We start from the raw sequence: 25,399 nt of genomic DNA on the forward strand, positions 1-25,399 counted from the left end.
CTTAATTTGAGAGAATAGTAAGTGAACCCAAAGAAAAACATCTTCTGGCATTTTATACGTCAAAATAAAAGCATAGGATTTTTTATATGCCCCACGATTCCAATGAGCTACTGTGCTTCCATTTCAATCACAGTAGTAAATCTTTCAGTGAAATAAAGACATTTAATAGCCAGACAAGACAGTGTGTTGCGTCAAGAAGTAACAAACTTAAAAGACATGAGTTGAAAATAAGTTGGTAAATGTGGATGTGTTTCTGCGATGAGCTATGTACACCATATTTCTCTTGCTCACTGGGGTATAAATACAGAAGTTGTTTATGTATAATACAGTGGAAAAATTAGCAGATAGAACGAATAGAGAACTTACTCATAAACGTCCTGCATTTTAAAGAAGCCAGAGAAGAAATAGCAACATCTAGTACAATTTCTGCATTATGCAGTTGAAAGTTGGGTTCATTTTTCTTTCCATTAATCCTCCCCCCAGTTTACTGTTTGTCCTAGCCAACTAAATAGCAGAGCATTTATAGCCTGGATAGACACAAAAGATAAAACACAATGAAAGGCCACTGATAAGTTTGAAATAATAAAAAGTTCAAGAATTTGGTCAATAGTGTTCTTGTTATTATATAGCCAGTTGAAGAAAAACATGCAAAGGCCATTCTGCAAGACACCAAAAGCTCTAGTCTCTTACTCTGAGTCAGAATCAAATCTATACAGACAATTCTTGACAGACATTGAGACAAATACTTCTTTAAAACTGCCAGTAATTACTAATCTGTTACAGTGCTTGATTATATGAATAGTTGAAAAAAAATTCTCATTATTTATTCTTAATCTTCCATGTTGCAAATCATACGAAATACTACTTGTTCTCTCCTGGATGCAGAAAACAGTTAAAACCATTCCTCTTATACATTTGCATTCTATTGAAAGATTTGTTTTACATTTTCTGAAAACCAATGAAGGTCAACCTAGTCTTTTTCAGCTCTTCTTCACAGATTTTGTTTCAAACTATTCCACAGAATGCTATTGATTACTCTTTGAGGATAATTTTTTAAATTACCTTAATCTCCTGCTTTATGCTAATGTCTGGATGTTGACTCTATGTTCCTTAACTAGGGAAAATAATCAGGCATCTTAAGAATGTGAATTTATATCAAGTCACGTCCAACTGTTCTTCCTTTACAGTGAATCATTAGCACTGTGAAGGAAGGGTTTCTAAGGTATGCGTGGTGGTTCTTACCGTTACACTATCTTCGTAAATTCTTATGGAAGGATTGGCTAAATACCTGTTCTAGCATTTAGCACAGCACATGTGAGCGTATTTGGTTTGTGATTACCCACATTCTTTTCCACGTTAAAGCATATGATGTTTGACCTTTTCATGTGCTCTTCAACCCGAGTTCTCAGGGAGTTACCAGAGATGTTGCCAGTGACTCAACTTCAGTGAGTTGTGTGGTTCCTGGTACCCTAGGGTGAATTTAATCAGCTTTCTGATGGTAGTAAATCACATCTCAGAAAGCTGTCGGTTATTTACAGTTTTCAAAATAATTTTGGATTAATGTATTGAAGGGTTTAGTGAAATCATGCTGCGATGTCGCAGATGTGTAAAGCACAAGGGGCTGCTGCCTTAGTGATTATTTTACATCCTACTCACACCAGCAAAGTAGATCTGAAAGCACTGGCACATGGAGGAAACACACTTAGAGGATTGTGTGGTTTAGTGGAGGTGCAGTACCAGCTCCAAGAGCTGCCCTTGGGACCTATTTCCAGATACTTTCAAATCGTTTCTCTTCTTCCGTTCCTTAAGGTGTGTGACACCTGCAGCTAACATCTGCACCAGGGGCTGAGAATGCAAAGAGTACTAGACTTAGTATTGGTTGATTATTGCAGAGATGTATTTTTCTGCTTTACTTTTAAACAGGTGAAACCAGAATTTGCAAAGTACTTCCAGAATAAGGGATTAAAAAAACCCAACCAAATAAATAAATAGCAAGGCAGTTGAAAATTTTTTGCAATATCGTAACTTAGAAGAAGAAAGGGAAAGCATACTAGGAAGCAGATAGTATATTCTTTATTGTATTTTAAACATTTCATGTTTTTACAAAGAATTTTCAGTGGTGTCAGTTTGATTTAATGTCACTCTCCCCCAAGAGTGACTTGTTTGAAGTACATAGTTCAAAACTATGAGCCAAGCCAGCTTACATGTGTGAAGGACTGAAGGTACAGAAATAGCTGACAATTTTACTTCAAGGTGGTTTAATCTTAATTGAAATCCATGTAAGTAAATAGTTCAAAATGTCCTTGGGAGCTCAGGGAAATTTTAAAGGCATAAATCCCTCTTTTAAGCTGTGTGCCCCATGAGGTTTATTACTGCTGATGGTTATTAGAGATACAGCTAATTTTTTTTCCTTTGTTCTATATGGGTTTAGTGTGTAAGTCATAATCCGTCCTTGGGGAGCTTAGGGAAATTTTAAAGGCATAAATCCCTCCTCTTTTAAGCTGTGTGCCCCCTGAGGTTTATTACTGCTGATGGTTATTAGAGATACAGCTAATTTTTTTTCCTTTGTTCTATATGGGTTTAGTGTGTAAGTCATAATCCAGCAACCCTGATCTTTCTTGCAGTTTTGGCTTTCCCTGCTTTTCTTCTGGGAATTAACCAGGACCGCCTAAAGGAAAAACTGACCAGCAGACAGATGGACAGCAAGTGGGGAGGCAAATCTGAGTCCATTAACGTAACGCTAAACGTGGAACAAGCCTGCTACACCAGGGATGCGCTGGCCAAGGCCCTTCATTCCCGTGTTTTTGATTACTTGGTGGATGTAAGTTGGATTTGCTTGATTCTGCTGAAGTATCAAAACAAGTACAAGTACACTAGGAGTGTTCCTTGCAGTGCTTTTCTTGTTTGTCATTTCTTTCACCCAGTATGGCTCTTTGCCCGAGTCTCAGTAGCAGCCCTGAGCGGTGCAGTGGGAGCAGGAGCACAGATAACAAACACAAGGCACTGATTATATGACAGATTCTTTCTCTGATGCAAATAAGCTGTGCTTTCAGCACTACATTTACTCAGTCTCTTACCACAACTGTCCTGTATGATATTCTGAGATTTTCTTCCTGTCTGCATCCATATTTCTCTGAGTCTTGTTTTCGCCTCCGTAGTTGAGCATTTTCAGATGAGCAGAATTAGTGCGTCATGGTCCTCTGCTCTCTTACCCCACTTTCCTGCAAAGAACCCTTTCAGCATCCCAATGTTGTGGCATTTGAGCAAACAGTCAAATTCCATTTGCCATGCTCTGTTCAGAATGAGACCCTGGACTGGGCTGGTACCATCATCTTTGGCCACAGATGCTGGCTAGATGAAGCAGCAGTCTCCTCTGTGGTGGCACTGCTAGTGTCTCCAAAACGTCCCTCATCATGACAGCTCTGTAATTCCCACTATGTGCCTGTACCAGCACTGACACTGCGAAATAGGGAAATACAGAAACAGGTGAAAAAATCCATGGTACCATCTGCAAAATGCATCAAATATCGGGCTTGAAGCTGTTCTTTTTTTGTTGGCTCTTTTTCTTTAACTGAGCCAGTTACACCAAAGGGGAGAGATTTTTTACAAACAGTGGATCCAAGGGTTCACTAACCTGGACAACAGCATAGTATACTGTTCATTTCCTAGCTGTTAATAACGCTTTATTAAAAAGTAAAAGTAAAATGCCCTGATACATTTATTTGTATTCCATTCCAATATGTTATTTTTGAAGAAACACAGTATTTTTTGTATAAAGATTTAAGGATATGAATATACCTTTTAAATTATAAAATACACTTTGTTTTACGTTTTTTTTCTGTTTTCTTAGTCTATTAATAAGGCTATGGAGAAGGACCATGAAGAATATAACATTGGTGTCCTTGATATTTATGGCTTTGAAATATTCCAGGTAAGGCAACGCTATACTCAGAGATTGAGCTGAACTGACGTGGGAGAGTTTTTTGTTATTTAGAGGGGAAAAAATCCAAAAGAGAAAAAACCGAAATCCTGTGGCCAGAATAACAGAAAAAAAATCCCAACCCAGCTTCCTGAACATTGAGCTCTCACTGGTAATGTCTCACTTAATAAACATGAAGTATTGAAAAAACTTCAAAGAAACTATGTCATTGATCTTAAAAGAAAGATCTGAGGTTACACAGAAGGTCTGTAAAATCAGCAGCCCAACCATCATTGGCAGTGTTTCCTTGAAGCCTATTGCAAGCATAAGAACTCAGAATTATTGTATATAAAGCACAAAACTAATTTTTAAATTGTTTCCTTTTCTGTAGAAAAATGGTTTTGAACAGTTCTGCATCAACTTTGTTAATGAAAAACTACAGCAGATTTTTATTGAACTGACGCTGAAGGCAGAACAGGTAACCAGACATTTATTATTTTTGAATTAATAAACGAGATATTGCTTTTTCAATTAGTGGAAGAAATTAGGTTTCATCATCTGCTAACAATAAAATTTGCATTGTTGAGCAAGACTAAGTAAAATAAAAACACCTTTGTTGTTGGCTTAACCCTAAAACTGTAAACCGCATCCGCTACAGACATTTTATTCTTTAATACAGCAGCACAAAAGTGAGCCCATCACACGGTGTGCTAATGCAGTCAGATGACTGCCCAGACTTGCTGCATGTTCTGACTCACTGACAGAAATGGAAAACTGCAGCTTGGTCCCGTTCCTGTGCTTTCGTTGGACATGACGCACAGTTAAATAGGAATACTTCTCTTCATGTCCTCCATGCCCTTTTTAAAATAAATATATATATGAAATAATTACAGAGACAAATGCAAAAATACTTCTGAAAGTATTTGCAGTTCTCTGCTCACGGTCTTGCAGCAGAATCTCACTGTACATGAATGTGAGCTCCTGCAGGGAGGGCAGACAGAAGCGTGTGTGCGGGGTGGGCTCAGGCCTGGCACCAGCCTCAGGACTGCATTTTCAAGAATGTCCACAGTTGCCTTTGTGTAGAAGTAACTTGATCACTGCAGTTGAGCACACAAACGACCTGCTAAGGGTCTGGCTGAAGTCATGTGTATGCAACTGAGTGGGTCAGTTTGATAAAATCTTCGGATGATTTTTTTTTCCCCAGTGTCCAGATGTCTTTATGGTTACAGTAACTGCATACAGGAAAAGTCGAGCTGTGTCTCCACTTCATGTCCAGTTCCAAATGTGTTGTTTCGGAGGTCTGATCCTTGATATGCCTGTTGATCGTAATTTTTACAATAGAGTAGGATATGGATGCTTACATGCACTCCCAAGACACTGCAAAACTCACTTTGTCACTGTTTGGAAAGTGCTTTGACAGTAAAGGCACTGGTGAAATGTGTTACTGCAGTAACTCCTGCAGGGCCAGGAATGACAAGAGAACGGGTGGGGAGAGTGGAGAAGGGTTCCCATTCCTCTCTTAGGCAGTGGAGAGCTGGGTTTAACTGTCGTGGGTCGTTTCCTGACCAGCTTTCTGAACATGGGTAGTGCGGAGTTTGTGTATGTGTAGTGTAGTGAATCCGGTGCTACGGTGACAGGGCAAAGGAACATTTGCATCTCTCTTTTTACTTAACAGGAAGAATACGTGCAAGAAGGAATTAGATGGACACCAATAGATTACTTTAACAACAAGATAGTGTGTGACCTTATAGAGAACAAAGTGGTGAGTATTTAGAACAGATGGAAAAAACAAGATTTTTCTCTAGAATATTTGGGCAACTGCTTTGCTGTCAAGACTGTTCATAGGAAAAATGCAAATACTGTTGTTCAGTTACTGAGTCATACTAAGCCTATATATAGATCTTACATAAGATGTCTTATAAGAGCTCTAAGATATATGTTATCTAAGATATCGACCAAAAAGAGAACTATATGATGGCACGATTGATGTGTGACTAAAACATATAATGACGGAAATTAAAATTTTAGCCACCTAAAGTTATAATGAACTTGATGACATATTCTGCTGTACATCAGATAAGGTGCTCTGTGTCCCTGGGAGATGTATGATTATTATTTTTATTTATTCATAATTATTATTATTGTTTCCAGTTTGGGGAAGCAGCAATACCAGCTTCCTTTGAGGTACTGTTGCAAATTATGCAGAAACAAGCGAAGAGGAAGTATTAGGAAGTGGTGTAGATGAAAGACATTTTGTGTCTTTACTCCACAGAATGTTCTGCAGTTGGAAGTCTTTACGTTCTGATTTGGGGTGACAGCAAATATTGAGTGGTCCTTTGGGACAGAAGTAGGGTTTTTTTTCAGCTAGTTCTTTATCCTCATGTAAGCCAGATAATTTTAAATGCACATCAGATTTTGCCTCTCTCTATCTGTATCAGAATAACTAGGAAAAGGTTAGGATTTCTGTCACAGATGTTTAGCTCCAAGTTTGTCAACCTACAGCATGTGAGTTTAATACCTCAGACATGGGTTTATTTTTTGGTGGAATGAGAAACAAGATTGCTTTGTGAAGGAAGGAAAAACTAAAACAGAGGTTGGGTGTTTTGGGGTGTTTTTGTTTTTAACAGCAATTGTTGTTTTCCCCATCATTTCCCACTGTCACTCATTACATGAAGTGGCATCTCTCCTTAAACTATTTGCATGCTTGTGTACAAATTGATCTCTCCTGTGAACCCTACAGACTGGCAGACTGGGGGGGCCTTTGCTCTAGTGTTTTTGTAGCAAAGAGAATTTTCAGTTTGGGGGGAAATACTGGCATATTTTTTTTTTTTTTTTTCCCCTCTCACTTCTTTTGCTATTTTTATTTCTCTTCTCCAATGCATTAGAATCCCCCAGGGATTATGAGCATTTTAGATGATGTGTGTGCCACAATGCACGCAGTAGGAGAAGGAGCTGACCAAACACTGCTTCAGAAACTCCAGATGCAGATTGGGACTCACGAACATTTCAACAGCTGGAACCAGGGATTTATCATTCATCATTATGCTGGAAAGGTAATGTGGAAAATCATTGCTGAATTACCTGGATAATGTATTTCTAAAGACAAAGAACAGTAATTAAATGAAGGGGGAAGCCCTGAAGAGGGCTGTTTTGATTTCAAATAGCCGGATTGTCTCAGGAGATCAGCGTCCTGCTTTCCCAATGTAGGGACCTTAGAACAAATGTGCCCTAAGGTATGTCACTTACTTCAGAGAGATGAGTCTGGGCCTTGCTGCTGTCAAACATACTAACCAGAACTTAATATTAAATGTAATAAATAAATACCCCTAGTCTTTTATTAATTACAGTCTTAATTGTTGGTTATAATAGCAGTACATTTAAAGAACTCAAATGTAAAAATGATCCTTATGTGATTATATACCAATAAAACTGGGAATATAAGGTACAGTTCTATCTTCTTTGGGTATATTTCTCAGATTATTAATTATTTCCGGCAGTTATAGTTAGTAAACCCTTATTATGCAAAAATGTTTCTTCAGTAAAATTCAGTATTAAATTCACTTGTGTTGTATTCCATTCACCAGCTCCGTAACAGCCTTTGTCACTGAATTTAAATGCATGGATGAAATTCCTTTGTGCTTGTTGTGAAAGAGTTCAGTAATAGTATATGCAAGGTTTAGTGATCATTGTAGTATCTTTAACTTACACCAGACTAATCAAAGTTCAGAACAGCTACAAGGATAGAATTTAAATTTTCTTTAATTATTGGGTTCTCAACTTACCACAAACAATCAATTTCCACCTTGGCCCAGGTATCTTATGATATGGATGGATTCTGCGAGAGAAATCGGGATGTTCTTTTCATGGACTTGATTGAACTCATGCAGAGCAGTGATTTGTACGTAAGCAAACCTTGCTTAAAGCTAGGAATAACGTGTTAGTGAGATGGATGCAGAGGGCCTGACTTCTCTACTTCCCAGCTTGTGAACTCATTTGCATAAAAGTGGGAATAAAACATCACTGCAGTAGTCACTTGCATTATACTGACCTTCATTTTCTAGAAATCTGATACTCGAGGTACTGCAGTGTCAGAATCAAATGGCATAACGACAGCCATTTGTTCTGGCCTCAGGGATTTGGCATTGTCTCAGTCACTGTTTTAACATAAAGTAACATTTTTTTTGCTATGTATTTTAATTAATTGATGCTTACTTGTTAAGAAGTGCGCATTTCTTCGAGTCTAGAAGTCTGGTATCATATCTTCCAAGGCGCACTAAAATAGCAAGGGATCTCTATGAGGAGTGAAGCTCGTGGAAAATGCTAATCTTAAAATAGATTTTATATAACTCCAGATTAATAGAAATAGCTATTTATATTCTGCTCAACTATCAACTTTTACAGCATATTCCTTGACTTTCCTGCATTGAATTGTCTTTCTGTGCCAACGCTGTTTTATTAATTCTTTCCTAGGCCTTTTATAAAGGCTCTGTTTCCTGAAAATCTTCAAGTGGACAAGAAGGGCCGTCCTACCACTGCAGGCAGTAAAATCAAAGTATGTTTAGTTTCGCTGTGTTCGTGTGTGCGTGTGTTTGTGTGTGGATACCAGAATAAAATTAGAAATAGAAGTGGTCTGCCGTTTTTTTACTGTCTGAACAGTTTTTAGAAATAGACAGCAGGAGTATCTTGATTGCAAAGTGATGCCTTGTTTCAGCTGTTAGAATCATGTTTAGCCCAGGATCCTTAAATGTTTTATTCAGCTGCATGCTACAGCAATGAATTTTCCGAATGAGCAATAGATGGTAGTGATAACAGTACTTGCATGTGACCCTCCAGTCAGCCACTTGATGTCCTACCATTAACTACAGATAACTGCTCTCCTTACAGTGTGGAAATGCAGCGGGGCCTGATCCCACTCCCACTGAAGTCAGCACAAGTCTTTGACTGACCGTAATGTGCCTTGCATAAGGCAGCAAGTGTCAGGAGGCAAGCATCTTTTTGGAGACTGGTTGTAAAATAAACGCTTAGATGACATACTTGCAGACTTTGGAAATGGATATTTTATCAGCCTCTTTCCTCATATTTCACCTTGACAGTCACATTCACTTGATACATTCCTTGTCACTCTATATTTTTATATAATAGTTCATTACATAGCGGGAGATAAAGGTACCTTCTATTTACTGATACATTTTTCATGAGGTGCCTATTATCCCAAGACACTTTGGTTGTTCTAGAGAAAGATGGAAGTCAGCTGGATCCAGTGAACAGAATCATCAGCAGGTGGTTGACAGTTTTGAGAATTCTCTTACAGGATTTACTCTGCTCAGTTCAGATCCTATTGTTTTCCCTCCATTTTACAGAAACAAGCAAATGACCTTGTTGGCACCCTGATGAAGTGTACACCCCATTACATCCGCTGCATCAAACCAAATGAAACAAAGAAGTCTCGAGACTGGGAGGAGAGCAGGTATGGATAAGCAGAGTATGTGATGAGAAACAGTGCTAATAGTAAACAAAAGCCGCAAAATCTCATCATCTGTAATCATACAGCCTACAGACAAACAGAACTAGATACTCTACAACCTTCAGAAATTAAATCTGGCATGACCTCTCCTAAACTGTGAAAAGATAAGCTGTGATCACTTGGTCTAAATCAGCAGCTAATATAGGCAGTTCTTAGTTTTTCTGATACAAGTTATGAAAAATCAGCATTTGCATAACTAACACAATTGGTGTATTGAAGACTCAGTTTTCCATGTACAATGCATTTGATGTGCAAATTCTACATCAATTCTGACTTTAGCTTTATGCTTTGAGAACAGCTTCTATTGGGTAGCTGGAAAGCCAGCAGGATGCCTGTATCTGCTTTTATGTGTCAAACTTATCAAAAAGGCTCTGTATCTAAGAATGTAGAAGGTTCCTTTTCTACTTCTTGACTTCTAAGTTTCATTAGCCAGCCCTTGAAAGAGAAGTCACTAGAATATCATGTTGGGTGGTTATACAGACATTAAGTAGCTGTCTAAACCATCAGTTGGGTTTACTGCGTCTGTTTTAAGGCATCTTTAACTATATGATGCTTTATAGCATCTTCATAATACCTGAAAAAAGATACTCCTTTTTGCACTGAGGTGGGCGATCCGCGTGAGGTCCTAACATAGATAACATTTATTATACTTTGGGTATTGGTAAAAGTGCTGATAAAGCAAGTAGTTATTTTTATCACAGTGAAACAGCTTGCAAAGTCAGATAAAAAGCAGTCTTGACCATATCAACAATAGACCAGAATTCACTTCCTGCCGCTTGGCATGCAGACTAGCACAATTACGTGCAGATGTAGAGCATTTACAGAAGCCACAGTTGGGACTGCACTTGAAAGTGTCATTTCAGCCTTGGCAGTAAGTGTAGACCCTCTTTCTCTAGCTTTTCCACCCCTGAAAATCCTGCTGTGCAGCACTTGATTTTCCACTGACATGGGGAACCAAAGCAGGAAAGGAAGCGATCCTAGAAGAAGTATGTCTAAAAGTTTGCAGTGTAAGTTGAGGGGCTTTTAAAATCAATCATTTACATATTGGCAAACAAGCGTGTTATTGTGGGAGGTGTTGCTAGGAAGCCAGGGAAACAAACAAACAAAAACCTAGCCCTGAGAAAAGGCCAGCTTTCAGGATACCCCTTTTGGAGCAAAAATGGGCAAGATTTCCCATAATGGGGATGATATTTGGCAGATGCAGGAGCTGCTGATACCAAGTGAAATACAAAGGATTGCACACTATTAAACTCGGATGCAAATGGAAGCAGTTCTTATAATGGTAATCCTTCCTCCCTCTTTAAAAATCCTCTCCCATTTCAAACTGATTTCCCGTGTATTTATTGTCCTAGGGCCTCACATGGTATACGTATGCCGCAGCAGTTAGTGACGTGTCTGGGGAAAATAAATGTGTATGCATGACACCGCAACCTTAAGCTTAATTTTGTTGTTTCATGATTTTACTGTGGGAAAGTTCTATGCTGAGGGAAATATAAAACATAACTGAGTTTCTGTGGTACTTTGCTGAACGTTGGTTTAGGGTTTTGTTTCCTTCTGTGATCACATAATGCTGTATCACACACGTGCTGCCAGAGTCGATGTGATGGGAGCAGTACATCTGATCTGCTTGTTAGCAGAATGCTACGACACAGTGAAAATGCTGCTGGAAAAGGAAAACACCTTCACAAAGCCCGGCGTGTTTCATGCTTGCAGAAGCCATGGCTTTGTACTCCTGATTAATAATTCCAGAATATTTATCACTGAAACATAGACCTTGTGTAATATCTAAACCTTGTATAAAACCTTAGTTATTCCAGAAGTTGGGGTGTTCTTGAAATGTGTTTTGCTCAGGTCCTGGCACAGGCACTTGGGCTTGTATTCAAAATTGCTGCATGAGCTGAATTCCCAGACCCTGACCTGCTTGAGGTTGATTTTCAGTGTGCCTTTTCTCAGAAAGAAAGGAAAACCAGAAAAATGTCTCAAATTCTCTGTTGCTGGACACTAATACTGGCAGGACAGTGAGAAAATACTGGGAGTAATACTTTTGTTCCAGTGCATTATTCCAGATGTGAACAGGAGGGAAAGTTATAAACAGGAAAATGTATTTTTGTCCACCAACTTTCGACTGTACCAGAGTTCTTGGAGTTGGGTACAAAATATACTTTATTCCTTGAACACAGCAAGATTAAAATGTGGAGTATTCTTTGTTGGAAGCTAAAAGAGCAGTTACCACTCATCATTTAGTAAAATAGCTCTCATGTGTTCTTTAAAAAGAAGAAATAACTGAATAGCTTTTTTTTCATTTATAGCATGAGGTTTCAAAAGTTTCTTCCCTTTATACTGTGAGTCATGTGAAAAGAATGTCTCAACCAAAAAAAGGAAAAAATAATCAATGGGCAATACACTTCAGATTAAAATCTAAGATTTCAAAATAGAGAAATAACACTGAATTAACAGAGAGTTTTTCAGGATTTGAAAAAACTGTCATAAAAATCAGAGAAGTAGTAAGCAAAACAAAATTAAATGGCTCCTCACTTTTTTTTATTATATGTAAAGAAATTTTGTTTTATGTCCTGTTTGCTAAACTTGCAGGACTAAAATCTTAAGAACTCTCCTATTTCTGACTGCAAGCTAAAGCTTCTATAATTTGCCCTATAAAAGAACAGCAACAGAGAAGCCCCCGAACACCACATTTCTGAGTTAAAAACTGACATTGCCTCTTCCAGCCACATGGCTTAGATGAGGAAACTAAGGAAATGCAAAGGAAAGCAGCAAGAGTCATACATTGTTAAGGAAGCTAACTGCAATTCTCCAAATCAAATCTCCAAGCATTAAATGGCAGGCCAGCAGGATATGCCAGAAGGAACATAAAATAATGTACTGCAGCTCCAGAAAGGCGAGAAGGTGCCAAAAGGAAGCTGGTTTTGCTTTTGCTGATTTTCTGCTTTGAGATTCTTGGCGGGGGGAGCGTATTTGTTCCCAGTTTAGAACCTAAATTAACATGTTTTGCATGAGAGAACCGTAATGGTGTTGGGATAATGATTTTTCAGTTCCCATGTGCAGCTAAGTCCCTCCACAGCCATTAACACTTTCTGTGGGACTGGTACCAGCTCAGTTTTTGGTTTTAATTAACGTATGCTGTGAACAAGCTTACCAGGCATGCTTTGTCCAGTCTTGTGCCTATCCTCAAAATGCTTCCTTTGCAGCATGCTAGAATTAGGAGGAATGCTAGCTTTTCATTAATATCCTGGCCTGGCTTGCTTCTTTCTGATTCCTTGTGTAATTCAAATTTGGCATCTGGGGCCTTCTCCAGCCATCGGATTTGGTTCTTTCTCCAGAGCAACCGAAAAAGAGCCACTGTGCACTACTGTTGATTTTTGAGCTATGTAAAACATAGGTGAGATGTGCAATAATAAACCGAAACAATTTCCCACTCCCTTGGATACCAGCTGTGTAATTGTATAGGTCATCGTTACTTGGCCTTTTATGGGTAGTAATAATAATAGTTAAGGAATGGATACACAGATTAGTTAGGAGATGGGAAGTTAAACTAGGAAACAAATGCTAAGGTCAACTTGTTATGTATATTTCAGTAACATAGTCTACCTGCCTTGAATGTTTTTCCTACCATACAGCGTGCATGGTAATGCACAAGAATAGGTGCACATACCTGTGCATGAATTATAGAAGTCAGTAGTCTTTAAACATGATATGGACTTTTAAGAATACCTCAACCACAAATATGCTGAAATAAAATGTTTGGTGTTTTGTTTTTTTTGTTTTTTTTTTTTTTTTTGTCCACAGGGTAAAACATCAAGTGGAATACTTAGGTCTGAAAGAAAATATTCGAGTAAGAAGAGCTGGCTATGCCTACAGGCGGGTTTTCAAGAAGTTTTTGCAGAGGTAGGGTAATGCTAATTTTGAAACATTACAGTGCAGTTGTCTCCATGATAGGACAAAAACAAGAAGTTACAAGTTTTGAAAGTTTCTCATTTACCACTTAACCCTGTCCTTTTTCCCCATTGACCTTGCTCACAACCGAGGTTACACAGAGATTTGAAAGTATCCTTGGAAGTCCTTTCATTTTTTGTAAACTTCTTAAGACTTCAGTTCTTTTTGTAGTGCTATGAGAGGGTTCCTCAAAGTTAAGAAGAGTTCAGGGAACCTGGAGTTATGAGCTGCAGAGCCTGGAATCTGAGTTGTGTAGGTGCTAGCCTTTGATTGACATGTTCCTGCTCTAGCTCTCCCAACTCTTCTTTCCCAAGGACAGAAGGTGGTACAGGAATACATGCCTGCCATTCAACCATTTCACTGTAAAGAGTAACCTTAGCTTAAATCGCTCTTTGTATCCTTCCACGGGCGTTCAAACAGCTGGGAACGGTTACAACTCAAACCACTGCAGCTGCTCACTGAAAGAAAGGAAGTCAGAGCTCTCTAAGACAAATCCTTTTTTCAGTGTCTTAGGACCAGCTGTTAAGATGATTAACTACCTCCACTAGCTAGTGAAATCCTCTTAAATAAGAGAAATTTCAAGATTTATACAACATTCAGCTTCTGGTTTTTAGAAAACTGAGACATACAGCTAATAAATGCCCAAATTGGGGCACTACATGACAAATCAGCTTTTGTTGGAAGTCTTTGTGTCACATTTGAGAATATAAAACAAAAAACCCAATCAGTTGTTGAGGGAATGCAGTATAATTAATCAGGCAGCACAGAACAAAGCCACTGATAATACTTCATGATAATCCAGAGAATGTTCTAATAACCTAGTAATAGACAGACCTATAAAATATCTTAAAGTACAGACTCAGTTTTCATTATGGAACAATTTTAAATCCCTTTTTCTTCACGATTTTCAAGTCCAGTCATATAACCATGAATATGCTTTAGTTTGCATATGCAACATATGTGACAGAATTAACAGATTAATAACGTGTGTTAAATGGAGCCTCCACAGTTGTTGAACACTGATTGCGAGGGCTGTGCGGGTCTAGAAATCTGCCTGAGAGGTCTGCACAGAGGAAAGCTACACGGTACTTCTGGGAGGTGAATAGATTTCTGTGCTTCATTTTGTATGTAGAGATCCACAGCGACTGAAACCATTCTTTATGGAATTCATCTGTTTGTTTCCAGTCAGTCTTGTTAAATGTAACATTTCATTATGAGTAAAACTCTTCCTGCAACCTTTCCATTCACAGTTCCCTAGCATCCAGAACGAGCTCTGTTCTGACAGCTTGAGTCGGTGTGAGTAAAGTGGGCTGAGGCATGGGATGGACAGGAAATGCATGCTTGTACACTCGTTTTCATTGGGAGTTCTTTGGCAGCTCCATAGAAGTGGAGATTTCTGGGATGAATAGACTTCTATGTATAAAATTTACATTTGCATGCAGACAGCCACAGTCCCTGAAAAGGCCTATGTGTTTCAACATCACCAGTCTAAAAGCTGAGCTCCACACTCCCGTATCCAGACACAGGACCTAACTGCTTACTGTGAATTGGTGATAGATAATTTCTGGGGGCCGTCATGATTTGAAGCATTTTAAGAACATACTTAGTACTTGTGCTGAAATCCTCTCTAAGATCAAATTACACAACCTGGAAAAACCTAGATACATGGATATTAGCATGACCAGCTGAATGGGAAGCATGCACAAGTGCATTAGCGGAAAGTGCTGGTTCTAAGCAGCGGAGAACAATGATAGAATTGTCACGTTACAAAATGGTGAAATTCTGTATTGGTGCATGTTATATAACAATCTGTTCCTTCTGCCCTGTAGACTTGTCACACCAGTAAAACATATGAAGTTTATGGAAGTTACACTCCACTTTTGAGCTTATGAAAAAGGAGAATTTCAAATCTATTCTTATTTTGACCCCAGAGCTTTACGTACAGTAGAAGGTCTCAAGTCGTGTTTACCCCTGTGCCCTCCTTTACAGCTCAGGAGATGCAAGGAAGAATTTGTAGCACGCTGAAATGTAGTATCAGATTCTGTTGCATGGAAGGTAGCAGTTTCAAATGCCTTTATTAACATCAGCTCCTTTAAATTCAGACTGGCTTAGACCCACCCACACAACTTCTATACTGCTGGCCATACTTGATGAACCTGCAAAAGAGGCTGTTCATTAAATAAGCTGGAAGTGACTTTAACTTACAGCTCCGTACTAAGTTGCCTCTATCCCATAATACTGACGACATAAATCTGTAAGTGTACACATTGTCTGTGAACATAGATTATGTGTAACATACTTCTAGATTTAAGATAAGAGCTGCTTTGTTACACCATCGTGCATAGCACCTGAGCATTTCTTGACTAACCATAGGTTTGAACATAACATCAGTAGACCCCTTTGAATGCTACGGAATTATTCATAAGTTAGCTTTCTCTTTTGTAGACTTGCTATTCAGAGGTGTTTGGTTTTTGTGATATGTTCCTGTTTAACTGTTTGCTATTTTTGTTTGTGTGGTATTGTTATTTAAGTTGCATGACACTGTTTCTGCTTCCTGGATGGGTAACATTTTAGATATGATGAGAATAAGTAATGAGCAGTCCCTTAATACATTTTCTTAGCAATTCCTTGTGTGATTTTTGAGAACAATTTATTAGGAGCTGCCCTAAATCTTAAGAAATAAGAATTTGGGAATTACAACAAACTGAACTCCATACTTTGTCACTTTTTTCATTAGTTGAATACTTTTACTAATAAGCATGATATACTTTATATAACTCAAGTACACTTAAGGCATTAAAAAAAGTTGTCAAGAGTAAAGAACGTAAAAGATTCAAGGGATAAATTTGTCACAACGTATTTATCTATTCTCCAGTCTCATTTCCAAACAAGTCTTAAGTAACTGCTGCTGGAGAAGATACTTATCCATAGACATGCTGAGGTAGCAAAGCCCATCAGTGCTCCTTGGTGGGCACTGGAACAAGGCAGCTTTGTGACTCCAGCCTGGCAGTTCCAAAAGCCCAAGTGAAGCCTGAAAAAGCAGACAGTTTAAAAGGAGCTGCAACCTGGCAGCCACCTCATTTTCAAGGCTTAAAGAGAGTAGCATGGGACAGAAGACTACTCAGCTCTTCCTATCAAAGACGTGTTATGATAGCACCACTTCCTTGCCTCCTTCCCTAGCTGTTTGTGTGGCCGGTTCCCGGTGTTCCCTCCAGGTAGCACCAGCATCACTGTATCTTTCCCTCTTATAGCAGAGGCCAAGCCAAAGGCTTTCTGGGGTAAAGCCAAGAATGGCTCCTTGCTAAATGGAGACCAGCTGTTAGGAGCATGAGCTGGCCACTTGCTTAGAAACACAAAAGGCCTTTGTAAGAATCGGACAGACAGAGAAGGCTTGAGTGGGAAGCTGGCCACGTGCTTGGGAGTGAATCTAGAATACCAAGATGTAGGTACTTAAATCTGGACCATAAGTCATTGCTAGTAAATAACTTTTCCCTGGATTTAAGGAGATCACGGCAGAAGTTGGTGTAATTAACTACGACAGTTACCAAATAGTAACCAAGCATCTGGAAATGGGAGACTCCTGGACACTGTTGCCCATCTCATTGCAGTTGTCTGGTCTTGCTAAACAAGTAACCCTCTTAATACCGTGCATCTTCCCCCACTCGCAGCTTCTGTAAGTCCTGCCGAAATGGTCAGCCCTCCCCCCAGGGTAATGACTAAGAGGCAGTGGTATTCTGCTGCTGCTATTTGATGTCAGGTTTTAATCTCCTCTCCTGGTGGTTAAGGTACGCCATTCTGACCAAAGCAACCTGGCCTTCCTGGAAAGGAGAAGAGAAACAAGGAGTTCTCCACCTGCTTCAGTCAGTCAACATGGATCCTGACCAGTACCAGCTCGGGAAATCCAAAGTCTTCATCAAAGCTCCAGAGTCTGTAAGTGTGGCAGAACCTGAGTCTTTACATATGAAACTGTTTGGCTGAAATAAAAGGCCTTCCCACTTAGGAGCTGAGCGTGACATCTGCTAAGGTAGGAGAAGCATGAGAATATCAGTCAAGCTGGGCAGGTGTGTCACCGGTGCCTCCAGGCTGTATGGGGATTCTAGGCACTTCTGTAACAGGCACAGTGCATAAGGACCTTGCGTGATTTTGACACTAATACACGGAGCATGAAATGCATCAAGAGGAGATGGGATACGGAGATGCTTTGGTGTCAGGCTGCACATGGTAATGTGCCATCAGAGAATCTTGTATAAAGGAGTATCATGGCATGAAAACACATCTACGACCATTAGCCCAAGAAAATAGGTCCTCTTCTCAGTACAAGAACTACTGATGGAAACAGAATAGCCCCCAGGTATAGTAAGGATATGTTACACATCATTGAGTAAATCAATGTTCCAGAATCACTGCACCTTGAAATCCTATTCAAAGAGAACATTAGGGAGGCATGATAAGGCTGTTTTTATCCTGTGGCTGCTGAACTGCACAAAGTCTGTTGGAAAAAAGTTTTTCTTACATCATCATTCAGGAAAGTTGTCAAAGAAAAAACTGTCCCCAGCATCATGTATTCCTTATTTATCAGAAGCAATTGGCCTTAGTTTGTCCCACATGCCTTGTAACTGAGCATTAGGTGGTATCTTGGCGCTTCACCAGAGGTTACATATCAAAATAAAAGCAGAATACTTCCATTGCTATCTTTTCCAGAAACAGCTTTTGCTCTGTAGAGCAACAGTAATTCAAGCGATGACACTGCTGTGCCCAGTCCCATGGGAGTATCTCTGTTAAAGGGAAAAATACAATACTTCTCCAAGTTGTAGTAGAAATGGTGTTGTTTCTACCATAAATAGGGTAAGACAGTATCCTCTGTTCAGGAATAATGGCACTTTACATTCCTGCCATCTGAGACATGTTTATGTAATAAAGCATGTAGTGTTCAAGATGTAGGTTAATAGAATACCTAGGTGCATGCTGGCAGAGCAGGAAAATCTAGTGTAGGATTAATCCTACTTGGTCATTGCAAACAACACCTTAGCTAGCCAGTTCTGAGGAAGTGTGAGCTTTATTTGCCTTCTTCTGTAGAACGGGACCTGATTTATTTCCTAAGATTATTGGGGAGCTTTGTTTTATAAAGTCAGTGCAATGGCCTTGGACATTAGTGGATATCTTTGATATCTCGTGACATTATAGTCGTGACTTTTAGTGCTTTAGTGCTGGCCTCAAGTTTAGTATAGGTTGGTGGTGAGTACACATTCTGGTCAAGTGTCTGTTTGAATTAGTACAGACAGCTTAGTTGCTTGTAATTACAGGACCAGAATTAGTAATTTAAACAACATCTTCCAGTCCTGTGTTCATTGTCTTACGCTGTAGCAAACCTGATTTTCTGGTTTGCACTGTGAAGTTATTATGCTGTCCATTGCAGCTAGTTACAAACCAAATACAGTCTCAGTTTGGGAGATAAACAATTAAGGGAAGAAACCAAATTAATGTTTGCATGATGGCTCTTTTCTTGATGTTATGCTACTTTATGGATAAATCAATCAAATTTTAAAGTATGTTTGTTTTGAGTTTTATGTAATAAATCATAAAAGGAACTAACTTCCTTTCCTGACTGCTGAAATACCCTAAGCCTGGGATGTTTGTCCCTTATAAAAGCGCAGATTTTCAGCAGCCATATCTTCACAAGTGGGGTGGGTTTTATTCCGCTTTTTTTCAAAGAAAGAAAGGAAATAATTTACTGATGTTTGTCTTCTGTTTAATAGCCACATGGCAAGTGCTCACATGGGATTGATAGATCTAGTTCCCCTTCGCTCTGCAGTGGCCAAAATGTTAATATTCTGTACCCCAACGTCATATGCTATGAGGAGATGTTTTCCAATGGATGCACCTTCCCATTCTAGTGCACTGTTGTCATACTAAGTCCTGGTTGCACATATATGCCATTTAGGGGCATATACCTGGGTTTTACTGGAGGGCAGTTCTGCAGGTTAAGACAACATGAGGTTGACTGGAAATAGTAAATTAATGCTGTCAATCACTGTATACATTTTCCTTAAAAATTTATTTTTTGAAAAGCCATGAAATCACTTTTTAAAAAAATACTAAAAATAGTCTGGGCCTTTTTCATTTTAAGTTGAAAAATTTTCTATGAGCTGATTATTCTAAAGCTTGATTTATGTATTTTGATCAAAGACAATAATCTCGTATTACTAAAGTACTGGCTAGGGTTATTACTTTTGAGAAAAATAATCTTTTAGATGGCAAATGAAATTTTTTTTTTGTCACCAAAGAGAGCAACTGTTGTGGTTAATCAGATGAAAAATACTTGATTTGCTCAGCATTGTGAGGGGGGGCTTTATAATACATATTTTAGGAAAGAATTTATGCAGTAGGTTTTTTTATAATGTACGAACCATATTTTAACTCAGTGTTTTCATTGAACTTCTTTAATTGTGACCTTCAACTGCAGGTGGCAGACTATTTTGCATTGAGGTTTTGCAATTAGCATTATCATTAGAGAAATAAGTGATGGGTGTTCCCAAGAGGTGACATCAGTATTGTTACTGGAACCTGAATTGCACAAAGGCTTGATCATGCCCCCGCTGAAGCCGAGTAAGTTTTTGCATCAGGGGCACTCATGCCTGTGTGCTGAAACCCTAGCTAGTGCTTGTGTGTTTGTGAAGAGGGGTTTTTTTAATAAGTTTGCTGTAGATGGAGAGTTGCCAACTGTGAAATAAGGTTTTATGAGTGGCAGAAAGGAGGCTTCGTTATTTACATTTCCATCAAACACCTGAATAAATAACTCTGCACAAGAGCAAGGGAGGTTCTGCGGAAATGGTCTGCACTAGATCAAGTTTCCTCTTTAAGATCAGTATGAACAACAGTATTTTTCTAGATTTGCATGGTTTAGGGCAGCAAATTTTTAAAAAAGGATCCTAAAGCCCAGGTTTGCGTCTTGAGATACCTGGTTTTACTAATTTTCTCTCTTTTAAAAGCTAGAAGAAAAATCCTAATGAATATTTAACACACAGTAGAGGGAAATAATAAGCGACAGTCATGTCAGTGGTCTGATTTAGTACTGTCATTGTTAGCCAAATGCTTGTGTGAGACACAGTGAGACAAGAAAACACTTAACTGAAGTATGTAAAAGGCTACAGTGAAATATGCTGTACCCTACAATAATTATAAAGTTGTTCCAGTGCATTAAATTTACATATATTTTAGTGGGACCTGGGAAACTCTCAAGAAGGGGATGCACCTTCCATTTCTGTTTTGATAAATCAGCATTTCCTCTTGAATTCTGACAGCACTTTAGACACAAAAATCTTATTATGTCATACTGAAATACAAGATCATACTTGTAGATCCTGCAGCAAGCCAACAGACTTCACTGCTGGGAAAGAATGGAGCCAATGGACAGAAAGGCATGAAATTCAGACAGAGAAGAAAGCTGCATGTGAATAGAGTGCGTTATGTTACACATTGCACAGATACCCATAGATGTGGTCACATCCTGACAAGAGAAATGTGAATTTTGGAGAATGTGAAGGTGAAGGGTGGATGGATGCCCAGTGGAGAATCTTGAGCTGCACCAGTAGATTGTTTCTGGGAGAATCCGTATTCCTCTTTCTTCATCATCGGGTGTCAAGATTAATGGGTTGAGTGGTAAGAGCCAGAACCACTCAAGCATCAGAGATTTCTTCCAGAAAAAGTTACTTTAACGTTCTGATCTCAGATCCCATAGCTGTGGTAGAGGCACCACCTTGGATCTAGAGTAAAATGCACTGCAAAATTGTTGAAAGTAAAATATGGCTTTTTCTTGAACTTATAATGTGAAATGTTTGACTCACCCTACTGTCTCTTTGTACAGCTATTTTTGCTAGAGGAGATGAGAGAGAGGAAGTACGATGGGCATGCCAGGGCCATCCAGAAGGCATGGAGGAAGTATGTGGCCAGGAAAAAATATGTACAGATGAGAGAAGAAGGTAGGTCATAATTTCTGATGACAGAGATTTCACACGTGGTTCTAGGAACAGAAAGAGTGCCACAAGAGATGAAGGAAATATCTCCCTGTCTGTAGGAAAAACTATTATATTGCAGATGGCTGTGTAGGAATGATGGCAAATTGTTGGACCTCTAAGGTACCACTGATGAGGTTGGCTGCTCTGCATACATGGATTTCTTGGACTACCCAGTGTTTCACTCTCAAAACAAAGCCAGGCTGAGTAGGACAGAGATCAGGGATGTTCCATAGAAATGAAAAAGGAAGAGCTTCCCAGTTATACAGGACCTAGATGGTCTGTACAAATGATACAATGCAGTCCAAGGACTGTAATGCTTAGTTGCATGTGTGACGGGTTATGTGAATGAACAACATTCTGGGTTAGGAAGAGTTAATCTTCAATTTCCAGCAACGAGTGAGAAATTACTTAGTTCCAGAAGTGCTCCCAGTTCATCAGAACTGCTGAGCTTGCCATCAGAGTATTTAATTAGGAATGGATTTAATAATCACCTGGATTCTTGTATAAAAGATAAGTAGCAATGCTTCACTGTTTTTTCCATATTATAAAAAATTTGGTTATCACTTCTTCCAAAAATGTTCTGCTTGAAACAGCTCTCTCAGATCATGAGTTTAGAAAATTCAGTAAATACTATTAATGTTTATTTTTGGTATTTAAGCATCAGATCTATTGCTGAACAAGAAGGAGAGAAGAAGGAACAGCATTAACAGGAATTTTGTGGGAGATTACATAGGCATGGAGGACCATCCGGAGCTACGCCAGTTTGTGGGCAAACGGGAGAAGATTGATTTTGCAGACACCGTAACTAAGTATGATAGACGGTTTAAGGTAGGTTTAAGAGCAATGTCCGCTGATGATTAGTTCTTCTGGGGATGTCCTTACCATCCTTAAACAGAAACTCCACCACCTTAGTATCATACCATCTAGGATACCAGCTTGAAAAAAGCCTCTGTGGCCCAAGAGACACAGTAGGGAAGCAGTTACACCCTTGTGATTGGAACATTGCCATTGTCAAACCTATTGTCCCAGGATGGCTTTGAGGGACTTGCTGGGCTGAAAGCTACATTAGTTAGGAAATGAGCAAAGCTACTTTCCTGTCCTGTGCAATCTGACTCTGAGGTCATGTGATTAATCAAATCGATATTTTTTTCACTTGAACCAAAGACCAACATCATTGCACCGAATCATAGTACGTGATATCTCTTTAGAACAGCATCACAGCATTAGTGCATTGATCCCTGCATAGCTATGGAGTTTCACACAATTTTGTGTTTCAGAGTGTGAAGCGAGATCTAGTCCTCACTCCAAAGTGCATCTATCTGATCGGGCGTGAAAAGATAAAGCAGGGTCCAGAGAAAGGCCAAGTGAAGGAAGTCTTAAAGCGAAGGATGGAAGTGGAGAGAATTCTTTCTGTTTCTCTAAGGTCAGTACCGTGAACATATCTTCCCATTGACAGAAGAATTTGTGTAGGACGGGGGGAAATAAGTTGATGGATGAAGGGTTAATTTCTTAAGCTGTATTAATTGAATCTTACAAACAAAGAAAGCTGAAGCCTTATTTTCACTCTCAGACCTACTGAGTGTATTGTAGCAACAGATGTTTGTTTGTAGCCAACACACAAACATTTTCTGACTAGTTGTTAAAATGTTTCACTTACACTGGGTCTCATGTCAAGTTTTGTGTCCCCCAAAATGTATCTCTGAAGCACACATTCACCATGCACAGGCAGGTTCTAGTAAGTTTTGTCTCAGGCTTGTATCCCAGAAATAATTCTTGCTTACAGAAGTACACCTTGTACGTGTCCACTGCTTCCTAACGGGGGGTTCTTTCTCTGCTCAGCTACTAAAACCTTTATTTCTAGTTGGATTTCACATCACGTGTTGAATGAATGTCAAGCCAATCCCAGATGGTAAGGAATATCCGAGGTGTTCACACAGAGCTAAGAAACCCAGTTAGGTGAGCAAAAACAGGAAGAAACTGCCCATGAGAGCACTGGATCATTTCATTCCTTTCAAGATAAGTGAACAAAGTCTCTGGATACTTCTGCATTTGTTATTGCAATTTATCAGAGCTGGTAGCTGAGTGTACCAATCCAGGGCAGAAAGTGTACTTTAAATATTTAAATAAATTACTATTTTAATGGATAGAAGTCTACACTTTAGTACTGTGTATGACAGCTACTGCAAAGGTTTATTAGCGTATGCTTACGAAATGTTGCCATTAGCATAGCCAGAAATCTTTGGACATAATTATCCAGTACTTAAAAACAGCAGATTTCACGTATTTGCAGAATTCTTCATAGCCCTTTCAGGATTAGGGAAAGGTCTGCAAGATGTCTCTGCTCATAGTAGTGTTTTCAAAGCCTGTGGTTTATTTATCATACATCTTTATAACAAAGGCTGCAACGAAATAACTGTAGTAGATCTAGCTTAAAGATGAGAGTGGAACCTGTCTTCTTAGTGCTCCGGGTTTAGACTGTGTGCTGTGCAAGCCTTGAACAGATTGCAGCCAGACGCTTGAACTGGATCTGCAGCATTCCCAAGGCACAGCCACATTGAGTCAGCGAAAAGGGTGGCTGCCTCCCAAGGCAGTGAAAGCTGTGACACCCCTCTCACGTGGAAATCACAGTTCTGCAGAACCTTCTGAAGCAAAACCAAATGCGCTAGTTCAGAGGAAATATGCATGTTACTTTGTGTCTAATAATGTTTTGAACTGAGCTTATTGATTGCTGTTGTTGTAAAAGACATTGGGTTTTGTATGTGCTAAAAGTAGATTCAGTATTACAAGCTAGCACACTGCCTATGTATTCCCCCAAAAGCAAACCCGAAAAATCCTATGGGGGCAAGAGGGCTGGTATCATGTTAGTATGGCCTGAGTTCCAAACAGGTCTTAATCAAGGGACCTCTTAATTCTGTACTGAAGTGGCTTAGGAGGAATACAACACTGGCTGCAGAGGCTGTAAAAGTTAATGCTTCTCTTGAAGCTGAGATAGTTGTGTCTCAGTGATGAAAGTTAGCACTTGCACAACAGTCTTCAATTAGTAAAACTATAGTGAAACCTTTATTTAGTACATGTATTCGCTATTGTGTATTTTTGGGGGGTAAAAAACAACAAAAAAACCCTCAAAACAGTTTTTCCAATGTCAGGCTCAAAGTAAAAATTGCACTAGCTCTAACTTGCAATTTCACGTGTGTTTTAAAAGCTCCAGTTTATTGTCCCTGTTGTTTAAATTTTCTACGCCTCTAAGATAATTGATTTCTGGCTGGTTTGGAAGTGAATCTTAAACTTCTGTGCTGGAATTAAATAATTGCAGTAATATTCTTCATGAGCTTATCCAGAATGGATTTAGCTCTCTTCTATATTGCAGCCTCAAAGTTTTACAAGTTTCATTTATTATTTTTATTATTTTTCATGCAATATTAAATGTTAATTAAATCAATACAAAATAATGGAAGGGGAGAGAGCATAACTGCGTTCTTGCGTTGCTGTCTGAACAATATCTCTCAAGAAACCCATGCATATGCAATATATTGATGTAAGCTTGAATCAATACACTTCTACAAAATAAAAGAATAATCAGCATTACTGACATGTATTAACAGCAGTTAACACTACATAACGATTTACATTCCTAAAGGAGCTGCAGTCTAAAGTGCAAATGCCCAACTTGGAATTTGTTCAGGGTACTGAGAACGACAACCCATGCTCTCACTGAACTGTTCTTGCGGTTTAGTAACACTAGATAACTGAGCTTTGTAATTCATCTGATAAGGAGTGACACAAGACATCCCAACAGTATTGTGAAGTCAGACTCTTTGCCAAATCAGCCAAAATAGGACCACTGAGTGTATCATATTTACTGTAGGTCTTGGGCTTTTCTTAGATGTCTCATCTGGAACCTTGCTGAGACTCTAGATTTGCTTGATGATAGGAAGGAGGTCATGCTTTTACTCTTCTTATAGATTTCTTATTGCTGTTTGAATACTAATT

At 39.0% G+C, this 25,399-nt stretch overlaps 1 protein-coding gene across 1 annotated transcript in view; it reads left to right on the forward strand.

Moving 5' to 3' along the window:
- The window catches only part of MYO1E (myosin IE), a gene marked incomplete at both ends in the record, with an annotated part of 47,993 nt that overhangs the window by 17,276 nt on the left and 5,318 nt on the right, over positions 1-25,399 (forward strand). Inside the window, 13 exons of the mRNA XM_010083872.1 lie at positions 2,625-2,821; positions 3,851-3,931; positions 4,311-4,397; positions 5,595-5,681; positions 6,805-6,972; positions 7,732-7,817; positions 8,390-8,471; positions 9,280-9,386; positions 13,248-13,346; positions 17,180-17,324; positions 21,259-21,373; positions 22,068-22,237; positions 22,687-22,832. Of these exons, the coding sequence (XP_010082174.1) occupies positions 2,625-2,821; positions 3,851-3,931; positions 4,311-4,397; positions 5,595-5,681; positions 6,805-6,972; positions 7,732-7,817; positions 8,390-8,471; positions 9,280-9,386; positions 13,248-13,346; positions 17,180-17,324; positions 21,259-21,373; positions 22,068-22,237; positions 22,687-22,832 (1,570 nt within the window). The remainder of the gene's footprint in view (positions 1-2,624; positions 2,822-3,850; positions 3,932-4,310; positions 4,398-5,594; positions 5,682-6,804; positions 6,973-7,731; positions 7,818-8,389; positions 8,472-9,279; positions 9,387-13,247; positions 13,347-17,179; positions 17,325-21,258; positions 21,374-22,067; positions 22,238-22,686; positions 22,833-25,399) is intronic.

This window comes from Pterocles gutturalis, unplaced genomic scaffold, assembly GCF_000699245.1.
Source record: "Pterocles gutturalis isolate BGI_N339 unplaced genomic scaffold, ASM69924v1 scaffold13520, whole genome shotgun sequence".
NCBI classification, from domain to species: Eukaryota; Metazoa; Chordata; class Aves; order Pterocliformes; family Pteroclidae; genus Pterocles; species Pterocles gutturalis.